Source organism: Delphinus delphis, chromosome 9, assembly GCF_949987515.2.
Source record: "Delphinus delphis chromosome 9, mDelDel1.2, whole genome shotgun sequence".
Lineage (NCBI taxonomy): Eukaryota > Metazoa > Chordata > Mammalia > Artiodactyla > Delphinidae > Delphinus > Delphinus delphis.
Genome location: NC_082691.1, coordinates 55,541,147 through 55,556,686, shown reverse-complemented (window position 1 = coordinate 55,556,686; position 15,540 = coordinate 55,541,147). Strand labels below are relative to the sequence as shown.

Below are 15,540 nucleotides of genomic sequence, written 5' to 3'. Positions count from 1 at the left end.
TGACCAAGTACATGTTGAGATTTTTCATTTTTCTTGATTTACTGAATTCCATTAAAGAACATAAAGGGTAAAATAATCAAACTCATATCTTTTCCATAAAGAACCTGCAGGAGCACTTTTTTTTTTTCAAATTCGAAGGACTGATGGGCAATGTTTTGGTCCTGGTATGTCTGATGTTTTGACAAAATCCTCTAACTATGGGAACATTAAAGAATGGAATCAAATGTAAGTTTATTGCCCTCTTGTGGCAATTTGTATGAATGACATTTCCTTTCAAAATCTTGTTTTGATGCAGCCTTTTAAAATTTTAGCTCAATCAATTGGCCGGTAATGACTTGGTCCTAGCTATAGGATTTTATCAATTATAAACTCTGTGATGGACTCAGTATACTATTTGGAATTTATATAAATGTAACAGAAAGCTTTCAATCCTCAAACAAAGTAAATGAAACACACATGCTTTTTAATTGTTAAAGAATCAAAAATGGCATATTTTCGTTTAGGGAACCAGGACTTCCCCGGTGGTCCAGTGGTTAAGACTCCACACTTCCAGTGCAGGGGGCATGGGTTCGATCCCTAGTCCGGGAAGTTCCACATGCCCTGGGGACAAAAAAATAATAATAATTCATTTAGGGAACCAGAATCTTCATGGATGGTGTCAGAATCTGCTTTGTTTATACGATGTATCATGATGTTTAAATCCAATAAAAAATAACTGATTTTTGCATTGGATACTAACCTAATTCAAGAGGAAATAGTACCCAATACTATTTAAACAAAACAATCTGCTTGCTACTTAATCAGTGTATCCATGTGAACTTTGGCAAAGGGTGATGGTTTCATACAGCTTTCTGGTTGGGTCTGGCCTGTTATCAGCAGAATGTTCACTGCCATATTTGGTGTCTACTGTTCTGAAAATGCTCCCCTCACTGATTCCTTAGGCATATATTGTCAGTAATATCTTACAAACTGCATCTGTTTATCTTTAAATTCCAAATGCAGTGTCATCCGAATTCAGAAAGTACACTTTGGGTTGAAAACATTACAGATGTGAAAAGGGCATTTCTAATGGTATATGAAAGTAGAGGACATGTGGAAGATGTTACTGCAGGAGTGAATAAATTTGGATAGACACGGAGCTGGAGGCCATTATAATTATAGCTCAGGAAACCAGCCGATTTCGCTAAGCGATCAATGAAAGACACATACTATTCTATGGTTAGCAACTTGGGTATAATGCAGTCATTTCCACCTAACGCTGGAATGTGACTGCAGAAGATCACAGCTTCACCCCCCTCAGACACCTGAGTGGTAACACAAGTTCCTTCAGTATCCGACGGGACCTGATCTTAGTAGAAAAACCACATTACTCTAAAAGGGACGGCTATCGGATCTCTCCGAGTGGGAGCTGAGGCCATATGCAGCTTAAGATGCCCTCCAGAGGATTTCTCAATTGGCTGACAATCACCTCCAGCCAGTGAGGTCCAGAATTGAACTTCAGATTTGCGCCCTGTTCCCTGCATCCTGCTGCCTTGTGCCCGCCCTGTTCTGCTCTTCCTGCAGCTTTTGTCATATTATTAAATGTATATGATGTGTGTGTATGTATGTGTGTGTGTGAGATACGTGGAGTGAGGTGTGTGTCTTGTGTGGTGTGTGTGTGAGTGTCTGTGGTATGTGGTGTGTATATGTGTGGGGCTGTGGGGTGTAATGTACGGTATAATGGTGTGTGTGTGTGGTATGGTATGTGGGTGGTGTGTGTGTGTGTATGATGTGTGGTGTGTGTGTGTGTGTGTGTGTGTGTGTGTGTGTGGTATGGGTAGTGTGTGTGAGTATGATCTGCGGTGTGTGTGGTGTGTGTGAGTGTGTATGATGTGTGCTGTGGGTGGTATGTGTGTGTGTGGGGTGTGCTATGTGGTGTGTACCCCGTGTGATGGGTGGGACTGGGAAGTGGGCATTGAGAAGTAAACTGGTCCTCCGGCTGCTGCTGACTTTAAAATGATCTTGTTCTGAGGCAAGAGTCAATTGCCAGGCCTAAGTATTTTCTTGTCCTTGGCAGTGGGATGTTCTATGATGGGAACCACACCTATCTCATCGAGCCGGAAGGAAATGACACCTCCCAAGTAAGTGCTCCTTCTGTTTGCTGTGGCAAATGTAAATGTTGATGCTGGGAGCTTTTTTTCCCTCTTTTTTCTCTCTATTTTGCTTTATTTTCATATTTTAGGGTCAGGAATATATGTATACATATATACGTGTAATATGTACACGTATACATTTAAATTAAATAGTGAATAAGGCAAAATCACAGTGATCTTTTTTAAAAAAATCTGCCTGTTACTCTTCCATTCAGTCGGAAATACTTTCCTTCTGAGGTGTTCTGAAGCCTTCATTTCTATCTCCACCATAATGTGCTGTGGTCTGTCTTAGTCTGCTCAGGCTATCATTATAAAATACTGGGTGGCTTAAACAACAGAAATTTATTTTCGCACAGTTCTGGGGACTGGAAGTCCAAGATCAAGGTGCCAGCAGGGTCAGTGTCCATTGAGGGCTCTCTCCCTGGGGTGCAGACAGCCACCTTCTCACTGTGTCCTCACATGACAGAGAGACAGTGTGAGGTCTGGTGTCTTTTCCTCTTCTTATAAGGGCACAAGCCTTATCAGATTAGGACCTCACTCTTGTGACCTCTGTTAACCTTTATCACATCCTCAACAGGGCCTGTCTCCCAATATAATCACATTAGGAGTATAGGGCTTAAACATGAATTTTGGGAGACACATAGTCAGTTCGTAACAGATCGAATCCATAGATAATGTGATTTTCCAACCTTTTTCTTTTCTAGATTCCAGATTTTTCTCTATTGCCCATTTTCTTTAAGGCCCCGTGGTGATGAAGTTTAGAGAAATCTGGGTTTTCTCAATTCTCTCTCGCACTTTAGTTGAAACATTCATTTTTCACAAATTAGAAAAGGGTTACTATTACTGACTATAGAGAAACATAATGCACTTCCATCCTAGCTCTGTACACACAGATATTCTTCCATGTATCATGGAACACTGATCAAACACTTAGAGAGGCAAATAATTTCAAGAAACACACATTGTTTTGCCACTCATAAACAGTCTTGTGTGGGAAACTATCTGTTTTGTGTGTTATTTTCTGGGTACCCACTGAGAGTTGTCCTGTCACTTTGCTTGACAGTGTGATTTTTTTTTTAAATACATTTAGTTATTTATTTTTGGCTGTGTTGGGTCTTTGTTGCTGTGTGTGGGCTTTCTCTAGTTGCAGTGAGCAGGGGCTACTCTTCATTGTGGTGCGCGGGCTTCTCATTGTGGTGGCTTCTCTTGTTGCAGAGCACAGGCTCTAGGCGCACGGGCTCAGTAGTTGTGGCTTGCGGGCTCTAGAGTGCAGGCTCAATAGTTGTGGCGCACGGGCTTAGTTGCTCCGCGGCATGTGGGATCTTCCCGGACCAGGGCTCGAACCTGCGTCCCCTGCATTGGCAGGCGGATTCCTAACCACTGCGCCACCAGGGAAGCCCGACAGCGTGATTTTTTTAAAAAGTAATATGAAACTTGACTCTTCATGACATTCTTTCTTTGGTAATTGAAGGAAGCCAGATGAAGTTATTTGAATGTTCATTAAGTTTTCTTAGATGAAACATGGCTTTTTATCTGTTGGTTTTTCGCAGAAGTTTATGTGACACTTGAATGTTGAGGCAGGGTCTGCTTTGGGCGTTCTGCTTGTTCCAGTCATCCGGCTCCCCAGTACAGGGAGACTGTGAGCTCTGCAGTGTGCCTAACAAAGCTATCAGGCTCTAAAAGGGGGCAGGGCTCCGTGGAAAGGAACCAGTTGTAAAAAACATTCACCCATTTCCCCAGGCGTCTTGCTTCTCCTTGGGGGAATAGGTCCATTCATTTCTTTTTGATTACTGCAGGCTTTGGCTTCTCTGTCTGTGAAGGTGTTTTGCTTTTAATGGGCTGTCACTCTGATGCTGGGAGAATACAGGAGTGAGCTGGAGGGGTTGTGCAATGGCTCTTCGCCTTTCCAAACCCAAGAGAATGCGTAGTCAAGCGACGGTTCTTTTAAGGTCTAAGCTCCTCCAGCTATGATTGCCTGAGCCTGGAGATATCTGGTTGTCCCTGCCTCATCTCTCTTGTTTGTGTTGTTTCAGGAGGATTTCCGTTTTCATTCGGTTTACAAATCCAGACTGTTTGAATTTCCCTTGGATGATCTTCCATCTGGTATGATCTTCTTATAGTGATTTAAAAAAAAAAGACTTTAGTAATTCATTTTAATGCTTTAGAGCTAATTATATGTGGAATATCATCAGCCTGTGACTGCTCGTAACAGTTTTAGAAAGTCGAGTAACATCAAGAGAGAGAATAAAATGCAAACCTACCTCATGTTTATAGTGGATGAGTTTGGAAAGATACAGCTTGAACATGATGAAGGAAAACTTTTTAAAATTATAAGACTCAAAGTAAGGTATTCCAGGAGAAATAATGTTAAAGCAAAAATGGGTCTGCATACATAGAATATATAAAATTCATTCTTGGTGAAATACTGAGTTTGTAAACATAGAGATGAACCCTTAATTATTTTCCCGTTTGTTGTTTCCTCATCTCTTTTTGCCCCAGCATTTTAAGAAAGAACTATTGTAGATTAACATTTATTATGATGATGTGCTATTTGTGAAATTGGTCTTCCTTCCCATGTGTGTTTATGGGTCCATCTATTTATAGATTTGATTGGAGGGTTGCATCCATGTCTTGTCTTGGCAAGAAAGGCAGAGTACTCAGGCTTTGGCCTCATTAGTGGAGCAATGATTATGCAGAGTGCATTTATCTTTGGCTATGCTAGACTCATTCATGTTCTCCTTCTAAAGATAGGGCACACTTTGAATATCTGACGTGGAGATGCTTCCTCCCCTATTTAGTGAGCCCTGACTATGGCCATAGTACATTCTAATTTTTAAACTCTTTTTAATCTTTGCAACAGCTCTGTGAGGTCAATATTATCATTCCCATTTTATAGATGAAGAAACAGAAGCTCAGCTAGTTTGTTTTTTCTAGGGTCCCACAGCTAGTAAGGGGCTGAGGGGGGGTTTGGATTATGGCACTACGAGAATGTACCCTGGGAGAGAGGCACAAGGGCAAATGGAAAAATTACTAGACTAAAGCAAACCCTAAACTACTACTTAGGAAAATGACTTAAAGGCTGCATTGTCTTCTCATTGGAAAATGAAATAAGTGTTTTCTAATGTTCCTTCCTCTCTGAAACAAACTTATAACTCCTTGACCTTCTGCGGTTACCCCGAAGAGAAACAGAACTCACCCCTTTTCTCCTGCTGCCAAAGAAATAGAAGATGCTATTTTATAGAATTCACTATTTGGAAAAATCTGCAAATGAGCATATAGCTAGCTGATTTTACTTTACATGGACACTTTAGACGGTTCCTTCGTTATCTTATGAAACTTATTATAATCCCTATTATGGGAAGAAAATAAATCATGGTTAGCTGCCTGAGAACAAAGTTACAATCTTAGAGACATTACTGGAAACAATAAACATTAATTAATATTTAAAGTAATAAATAAAGAGTTCCCCCTAAGGACTTTATTGTAGCCTTGCTTTGATACAATCTTATAATTTTTTAAAAACTTTGTTCAGGGTTTCTTTACAACAGAAACTTTGGAAGTGACTCAGCAATTTTGCTGTTATTAAAAATGAGTTTTGAACATATTCTTTGAAAACTGAAGTCTGTCTCAGTTTGTTCCTGGTTTTCTTTTCTTATCAGAAGTTTACAGTGTTGATTTGAGTGTCATTTGTCTCTCAACATACTTAGATTTACTATGACAAATTAGAAGGAAACAAAAAATAGACAAATGTTAAAACTGCAGTTTTTGTGAGATAAGCTCAAAAGGAAGCTTTTTCATTTTAGATTTAATAGTGTCACTGAGTTATGGATTATATTATGTCTTTTTTTTTTTTGCTATGCATTATGTATTTGCCAGAGATAGAAATATGATCAGGTGCTCCTCAAACGTGTTTGACTGTGGAACGTTTTGTTTCATTTGACACATCTCTCAGGACTAGTATTCCTAAGAACACATTTTGAGAACAGCTTATTTATTTAAACACTGACCACTTAGCCCTCAGTGTTTTAAAAATTACTACAATAAAAAAAAACAAGCAAACAGAACAGAAATAGACTCATAGATACAGAGAACAGTTGGGTGATTGCCAGAGCAGATGGGAATGGGGACCAGGTGAAACAGGTGAAGAAGGTGATGAGGTACAAACTTCCAGTTATAAAATAAATATGTCATGGGGATGTAATGTAAAGTATAGGGAATGTAGTCAATAATATTGTAATAACTTTGTATGGAGACAAAGATGGTAACATTACCAAAGATGGTAAGTAGACTTACCTAACCATTTCAAACTATATACATTCAATAAATATCAAATCACTGTGATGTACACCTGAAATTAATATGATATGGTATGTCAATTGTACTGCAATAGAAAATTACTATGATGAAATACACAAAACTAGTATACTGTTTGCTGAGTTTTGACACCCATATTCTCCCCTGGTGAGATATAGAGCATTTCTGTTACCCCAGTAACTTCCTTTGTGTCTGTTCCCTGTCAGTGCCACCACTTCTGCAGTTCCTTTTCTGACTTTTTCACCATAGATTACTTTCTCCTGTTGTAGCTCTTCGTACAAATGGAATTATGCATCATGTTCAGTTTCTTTTGCTTAGCACATGCCTGAGATCTATGTTGTTGAGGGTAGCAATTGTTCTTTCTTTTATATTATTGAGTATGTTCTTATTGTATGAATATACCACAATTTTTTATCTCTTCCGTCGATGGACATTTGGATTGTTTCCAGTTTTGGGCTATTATGACTATAACAACTATGAAAATTCTTGTCAAAAATCTTTTTTGTGGACACACGTCTACATTTCTCTATCAAATACCTGGGAGTGAAATCACTGGGTCATAAGGTAGGTATATGTTTAACTGTATAACATCGTTCTGAAACTTCAGCATGCATCAGAATCACCCGGAGGGCTTGGTAAACACAGATTGCTGGCCTCCTCTTTAGGGTTTTTTTTTTTTCCTTTCAGCTGCTTTATTATGGTATAATTGACATACAAAAAGCTTTATATGTTTACTGTATACAACTTGATGAGTTTGGAGATAAATATACACCCATGAAATCATCATCACAATCTCTGCCATAAACATATCCATCCATTCCAAAAGTTTCCTCCAGCCCTCTTTATTTATGATGATGATAAAAACACTTAACATAAAATCTAATACAATATGGTATCCTTAACTATATGCACTAAGCTGTACAGTAGATCTCTAGGACTTACTCATCTTGTATGACTGAAACTTTGTGCACTTTGACTAATAACTCCTTATATCCCCCTCCCCGCAGCCCCTGGCAACTACCATTCTAATCTCTGTTTCTCTGAGTTTGACTATTTTAGATCCCTCATATAAGTGGTATCATATAGTATTTGTCCTTCTGTGTTAGCTTATTTCAGTTAACAAAATGTCCTCTAGGTTCATCTGTGTTGTCGCAAATGGCAGGATTTCCTTTTTTAAGGCTGAATAATATTCCATTGTATGTATATATCATATTTTCTTTATCCACTCATCCACTGATGGACATTTAGGTTGCTTCTGTATCTTGACTGTTGTTAATAATGCTGCAGTGAACGTGGGAGTACAGATATTTCTTTGAGATCCTGATTTAAATTCCTTTGGCTATATACCCAGAAGTGGGATTGCTGGATCATATGGTATTTCTCTTTTAAATTCTTTCATGAACCTTCATAATGTTTTCCATAGTGGCTGCACTAATTTCTACAGCTTTTGATTAAGTGTACCTTGGGTGGGTTATGAGAAATTGCATTTCCAAGTTCCCAGGTAATGCTGATGCCACTAGTCCAAGGATCACAATTTAAGAACTACTGTTGGAAGAGAAATTGCAGAACGTTTTCCCAAAGTGGTTATACCATTTTATACTCTCATCAGCATTATATGAGAGTTCTAACTGCTCCGCATCTTCACCAGCATTTGGTGTGTCATTCTTTAGTGAAGGTCAATGGTGGAAGTGAAGGTCGAGTGGCTATTCAGACAGTTCCCCATAAAAATGTGATGGTATTTGTAGGAGAATTTGGAGAAAAATTTTGAGATAAATTAGAACAGGAGTAATGTTTGAGATTTTTTTTGAATTGTATTCCTTCGTGGTATGTTTATTTAGTATTAATATGAATGCAGTTACTTAGATCAATGTTTTGTATTTTCCTTAAGCACAATATTATATATTATACAATTCATAATTAGTTATAATTCTGTAATTTATAAATTATAATACTCATTGATGATTAAAGTACAGTTATATAATTTATACTAAGAAGGGCTAGTAAAACTTTGATTACCCTTCGTGAAAAAAACCTGGCAAATGCACTAAGTTAAATTTAATTTATTTTTATTTCCTTTTAGAATTCCAACAAGTAAACATCACTCCACCAAAATTTATTTTGAAGCCAAGACCAAAACGGAGTAGACGACAGGTATGTATTCACAGGTATATGTCATGATGTTTTAAAAACGTTTGGCAACTGCCAATCAATTTAATCTACATGAAGTCTGTGAGGGATGAGAATTAGTTCAGGCATTTGCTATTGTGGTAAACAAGAAGGGTGACACATTCGTAGGAGCAGTGGAGTTGGGGCCATATTATTTCATAGACTCAAAAGCACTCATAGTGGTGATAACATGGTCATTCATCATACAGACGGATTATGAGGCCCCTGCTGTGGCATCTCAGGTTCTTTCTACCATAGGCCTCTTTCCTTGCCTGGGGGTACACCACAACATGGAGTCTACTTGGGTGGTACACGTCCTTGTATTTATCCCCTTAAAGATACCCCCTTAAGAGTGACTCCATCAGGTTTTGAAGCCACAAAATGGTATTTTCACACTTGAGCTATCAATACTTTGTGGAGTCTAGGATATAAAATCCGAATGTCTGCTTTATGAATGTTCAAAGGGTATTGAACTTAATAATAACAAGAGTTCATACAGTGCTTTTAACCACGTGAAGTAGGTGCTATTATTTCCCTTTCACAGCAAAAAAAAAATGATGTCTCTGAAATGTGCAAATGACTTGCCCAGAATCGTAGAGCTGGTAAATAGTTTAGACAAAATAAGAACTCTGGTCATCAGAATTAAGATATTATGACAGTTGTGGTGGTGGTTGGTATGAATGTGTGTGTATGGCATAAAAATAGGATGAGAGAAATAAATCTCTAATAAGATAAAGCCGTTGAAGGAGTGAAGTATCTTCTTTTTAATATGTGTTTAGTAAGTATGAAATAAAATGTGTTTACATACAGATTTCTAATATGAATGATAATTCCTAAATTTTACTGAGTACTCACCATGTTCAATTGTATTAACGTACTTAATCCTCATAACAATCTTTTGAGGAGGGAATTATTATTAATATTATCACTGATTTACTGATAAAGACATTGAAGCATAAGAGGCTTAAGAAGCTTGCCCAGGGTTACATTGGGTTGCCCAGTGGTGGAGCTGGGATTCTGACCTAGAAGTCTGGTCTCAGAGCAGTGCTTATAACCATGTATGCATTGCATACTGCCTCTCAGAAGCTGTTGTGTCCCATGAATTACTACTATGAGCTCTATATGTTTTGTGAATGTACACATATATTGAAGCCCAGTTAAATAGATACAAGTAATTGCCATCAGGATTTAATTTGAATCAGTATTTACTTTCATGACTTAAGAACCAAGAGAATGGGACGATTTTCTTTTGACATGATCCTTGAAGTTCTTCATAAACATCTGCAACATCCAGTCATTTGCTAAGCAGACAGACCCTTGATTTCTCTTTATGAGAAAGCTGTGGACCCTGGAGGCGAGGTGTTATAAAACCCTGTGGCCAATATGGCAACTCTCTGACACTAAGAAAATACTGGGACTTGTTACAAGTCTACTTGTTAGAAGGGCTCAGGTCTCTACCACAATTAACAAAGCAAATACTATCATCCTAACAACATCCTTTTTTTTTTCCCTAGAAATGTTTTATTGTTTATACATTTGTGAATTTGATTTCTAATAATTGATATAAATTTTATTTTAGTATTACATCTGTAAAAAATCCATTAAGAAAACTCTTGTCAGTGGATGCAGTTTATGTTATTTTTTGGTTTCCAAAACCAGGATTATAGTCTATTATTTCCTATTAACTTGATGTTTTAAGGGATTTTGAAAAGTAAAGTTTTTTTAGAATTTGGGAATGCATTAGCAATGAAACAGAATCCATGTGGCAGAAATATTTTAGTTTAAATGCAATACTCAAACATTCATGTATTTTTTTAGGTTTGATTGTATACCCTTATGACAAAAATGGCCCTTGGGCAAGTGAACAAAAAGGTTTATTGAAAAACTAAATGTGTGTCAAAGTATGGCACAAAGGAAAAAGTTAATTTTGCAGATCTTGTTAAAGATTGTGCTCTAGACTAATTTCAGAGAACCAAAGGATGTGGCTGCCTTCGTGACTCTTGACAGTACCATTCATTGGTCATGATTTTGAAGGTGGAGAAAATTTGTGGTTGAACAGACAGATATAGCTGCACTGGGGTAACCAAAGACTGCCTGAGAGCTCTCCAAACTATCCTAACAGAGCTCCTATATATCACTTGGGGCATCCTCTGAACCCTGTCAGCAGAAGGGGCATGTCTCAGAGCCTGATTTGGAGATTATATAGTAAAAGTGTCAATCATTCCACTCCCTATGTAGAACTCTCAGAGATTCTCAGGAGCTTAAACCATATGTTATAATCTCCAAGATATACTGTTAAATGAAAATAGACTGATGCAAAAGAGAAGGAGATAAGTGGAAGTACAAAATAAAATATATCTCATATTTGATTTTATATGCATAAATATTTCTGGAAGAAACCAGTAACTGTGCTGTACCCATTGTGGGGGAAGGAGTAACAATTGGTAGATGGGGGACAGAGGTGAGAGGAGAACTTTCATCCTATACCTTTTCATAATTCTTTAATTTTTGAACCATGCAAATTTATTACTCACTCAAAAACTAAGTAAATTGATGAAAATGAAAAAAATACTAAATAAATAAAAGGGGAAATTTTGTTTTATTTCTCCCATATTTAAAATTTTTTAATTAAAAAAATTGTTTCAGCTTATTGAAGTATAATTGACAAATGTAAGATATTTAAAGTATACAGTAGGATGATTTGATATACATTATATTTGTGAAATGATTCCCCTCATGGATTTAATTAACATATCCATCACCTTATGTATTTCCTTTTTTTTTTTTTTGGTGAGAGCATTGAAATTCTACTCTATTAGCAAATTTCAATTATACAATATAGTGTTATCAATGTAAGTGTCCATCAGTGGATGAATGGACAAAGAAAATGTATATATATATATATATATATATATATACACACACACACGGACACACTCACACACACACACAATGGAATATTACTCAGCCTTAATAAAGAAGGAAACCCTGTCATTTGAGACAACATGGATGAACCTGGAGGGCATTATGCTAAGTGAAATAAGCCAAACAGAGAAAGACAAATATAGCATCGTATCACCTACATGTGGAATCTAAAAAAAAAAAAAACCTCATAGAGACAGAGTGAAAAAGCGGTTGCCAGGGGCTAGGTAGTGGGGGAAACTAGGTAGGGAGAGGTTGGTAAAAGAGTACAAACTTTCAGCTAAAAGAGGGATAATACCTGAGAATCTAATATGTAACATAAGTTTCCCATAGCCAAGATCAGAGGCTTATTTACGAGCTATTTCCTTTATTATATTGCAGCTTCGTCGATATCCTCGTAACATAGAGGAGGAAACCAAATATATTGAACTGATGATTGTGAATGATCATCTCATGGTAGGATTTACTGAATTTTGTGTTGTTTGAACTTGCCTGTGCCTAGGGTAAAACTAGTGGGTGCAGGAATATGTTTAGAAGAAAGAAGTCCATAAAGTTGTAAGTTGGAGAAGATATATGTATAAAGAAACATCTCTGTTACCCAGCAACAACCTGTAAGTAGGAAACACTCTTAGGTAAAGCAATTAACAGTATTTTGTGAGGTTCCAAAAATATTTCTGTGACTCAATGTTAACTCTTTGGATTCACTTAGTTAATGTAGGGGCTAATATCTTCTCTTACAAAAATCGCAAGGTTAAAAAAAAAAAGGGAAACTTCCGTTTTATATTGAAAAAGTGAAGCAGCAATAATGTGATTCTTTAGTTTGCAATGTACAGCTTTATCCTAATAAATGGAAAGCAATTTTTCTATTTCTGTCTTGCTATGTAGTAAACCATTTGGAAAGGCTTATAAACTTATTTACAAAACAGAAACAGACTCACAGACTTAGAGAATGAACTTATGGTTACCAGGGGAAAAGGGAGGAGGGGAGGGATAGATTGGGAGTTTGGGATTGACATGTACACACTACTATATTTAAAATAGATAACCAACAAGTATCTACTGTATAGCACGGAGAACTCTGCTCAATATTCTGTAATAACCAAAATGGGAAAAGAATTTAAAAAAGAGTAGATACATGTATAGTATAACTGAATCACTTTACTGTACACCCAAAACTAACACAACATTGTTAATCAATATATGCTGCAATATAGAATAACACTTAAAAAAAAATACCTTATATAGCCAAGCAGTGAAGATTTTTAGGATAAAAACCTAGCCAAACTTCCTTTTTTGTTGAGTCAGGTTTTTTTTAATACTCAATTCATGGGCATGTTGTATATTCAGTTCATGAGCATGTTGTATACTCAATTCATGGGCAGAGTTTTAAACTAAAAATATTCAGTGATGCACGTTGCTGAATTTTACTTAATTTCAGGTACACATACATTTTAATTTACTTTGAATTATTTATTTGGGGGAAAATGTGTCATTTATTTAAATATGATTAAACTAATAACATTGATTATTAATTAATAATGATAATTATTATTGAGTGCTTCTTCCTTGTTCAGGGTAGGACTAAGTTCTATCTTCCTACCGATTTGATTTCGTGAATGTTACTTTTTCCTGAGATTTTTACAGAATAAAAATAAGTTGCAAGAACACATATTTTAGACATTTTAGGATATCATAAATTCAGATGTCTGTAAGCATCTGTAGCAGATAATTCAAATAAAGTGAGCCAGGTATAAAACAATAGGGAGGGGTGAGGCCTGTGGCAAAAGAGAAGTCACATGGTCTGCCCAACAGGAGAGTCTGCTTCTCAGCCCTTGCCAGTTATTACCATGTGGGGAATACTAATTTTGAGTGAAGCCAGAAATCATGATATTTCCTGATTTTTAAAACAGCACTGAGGCCAAACCAAAGATATATGTCATTCACATCAAGCCTATAAGCCACCTCCTCGTGACCATTAGGGCTTTCTTCTCTTTACTGAGTAAGTCTTGTGGAACTTTTTATACTTTCAGCATTATTCACATGCAGTTGTTCTGGCTTTCACCCTACCTTTATTTGTATGTCTTGCAATTTATCAACAACTTTCATATGTTTTATCATTTTGAATTAACAATCTTGTGATAAAAAATAAACTTTTGAAATGGATGGAATGGGTGTTTTCTACTTTACCTCAAAGTGAGGTAAGGCCTCAAACTTTTAGGAGGCCTCAAACTTTTAGGAGCGTTGCCTCAGGCTACGCAGCATCTAAAGAACTAGGTGTCAACTTGCAGTTTTTACAGAAAGCTTTGGAGGCCTTTCAATTACACCGTATTTCCTCTGCTGAGGTGAGTGTTTGCTGATGATCTTGAAGCCCTTCACTTGTTTTCTTTTGCTTTCAGTTTAAAAAACATCGGCTTTCAGTGGTACTTACCAATACCTATGCGAAATCTGTGGTGAACCTGGCGGATTTAGTAAGTATGAACCCGATTCAGTATTGCCACAGAGGAAGTTTATCTCCTGATTGCTAATAAATCGGATAATGTTCTTATATTTTCACTGCCCTAAACTGCACTTTAGCCGAGGTGTCCTGTTAAGTCCCTGGTAACTTTGCCATGAACTTTATTGACTTTGATCTCTGGCTGGGAAAATGATAAAAGGAAGTGGTCAGAGTTACAGCTTTATGCCTGAAGTTTTTTATGCCTGTATTTTTGCCTGTATTTTTATGCCTGTATTTATGCCTGTATTTTTATGCCTGTATTTTTCACACTGGAAAAGAAAAGGTTGAGTCGTAGCCCCTAACAAAGATATTCACAGTGTAGTTCTAGCAATGGAGAAACAGCTGTGCCTCTTCAAAAGAGTGCCTGGTGCCGTGGGAAAGTTGCAACTAAATAATTCTACTGAAACTACTTTCCAAATCTTCCCGACAAGGCAATGCCAGTACCTTCCCCATGAGTTTAATTAGGGCCAGCTAGGGTGTACAGAAATTATCTCCTTCATGAGTGTTCCACTTTTTGCTAGTGTGAGTCTTATAGGGTGCCAGAAAATGGACTCTGGGGGAACCTTGAGCAAGGGTGCAAAGATTTGTCAAAAAGCAATATTTTGTTTCTACCAGTACTCTATTCTTTGGTTATGACTTGGTAAACAATTGGATTCTCTGTTACTCAAGGGAAATGCATGTAAGTTAGAAAAACAATTATCTCCCCTAAAAACAGTGGAATTTCTCACATTTAGCTAAAACTCGAGGAGTTTCCACAAAAGGAGCTTTGTAGTCCTGTTCATAAATCAGTTGATTTTTACCACATGTATAGCTGTGTGTTCATTTTGTTAATATACTAGATATATAAAGACCAACTTAAGACAAGGATAGTATTGGTTGCCATGGAAACCTGGGCGGCTGACAACAAGTTTGCCATATCTGAAAATCCGTTGATCACCCTACGTGAATTTATGAAATACAGGAGGGATTTTATCAAAGAGAAAAGTGATGCAGTTCACCTTTTTTCGTACGTAACTTTTGTAATGATTTATTACTTTTTTTTATTCCATGTTGAATACTGTATTACTTGTGGATGAGATGTATTCTTTCTACTGCATAATGCAATTAGGATTTGATGTGGCAGATATATTTGAAAGAAGTTTTAGAGTACAGATTGTTTGAAACTGTCATGAATATTCAATAGATTTAATTTTGAGTTATTTTATTATTGCATGTACATTTCATATAATTTTTTTCAAGAGATTTAATCAGAGCATTTACTGAATGAAAGTACTATTAATTCTCATAAAGAGTATTCTTAACAATAGATTATTATATATTCTTTAAAGTTGCTGTCTTTTAAATGTTAATGTTATCTTTGTTTTTGATATAAGGGGAGAGCTTAGTATACCTAGGGTACATTTTATTTTTTATATTTTCTTACTCTTATGGTTTTTCTGGGGGGTAACCTGCATATTTGATGTAAGAGCAAATCATAAATTGCAGCAATTTAAAAACCTACCATCTAAAGCC

The 15,540-nt window shown here is 36.7% G+C and overlaps 1 protein-coding gene across 15 annotated transcripts in view; it reads left to right on the top strand.

Moving 5' to 3' along the window:
• Nucleotides 1-15,540, top strand: part of ADAM22 (ADAM metallopeptidase domain 22) — a 245,400-nt gene that overhangs the window by 161,728 nt on the left and 68,132 nt on the right. For all 15 annotated transcript variants that reach the window (XM_060020586.1, XM_060020590.1, XM_060020591.1 and 12 more), the window contains exons 6-11: nucleotides 2,057-2,120; nucleotides 4,166-4,235; nucleotides 8,527-8,597; nucleotides 11,916-11,990; nucleotides 13,931-14,002; nucleotides 14,868-15,034. In XM_060020586.1, coding sequence (XP_059876569.1) covers nucleotides 2,057-2,120; nucleotides 4,166-4,235; nucleotides 8,527-8,597; nucleotides 11,916-11,990; nucleotides 13,931-14,002; nucleotides 14,868-15,034 — 519 coding nt within the window. The remainder of the gene's footprint in view (nucleotides 1-2,056; nucleotides 2,121-4,165; nucleotides 4,236-8,526; nucleotides 8,598-11,915; nucleotides 11,991-13,930; nucleotides 14,003-14,867; nucleotides 15,035-15,540) is intronic.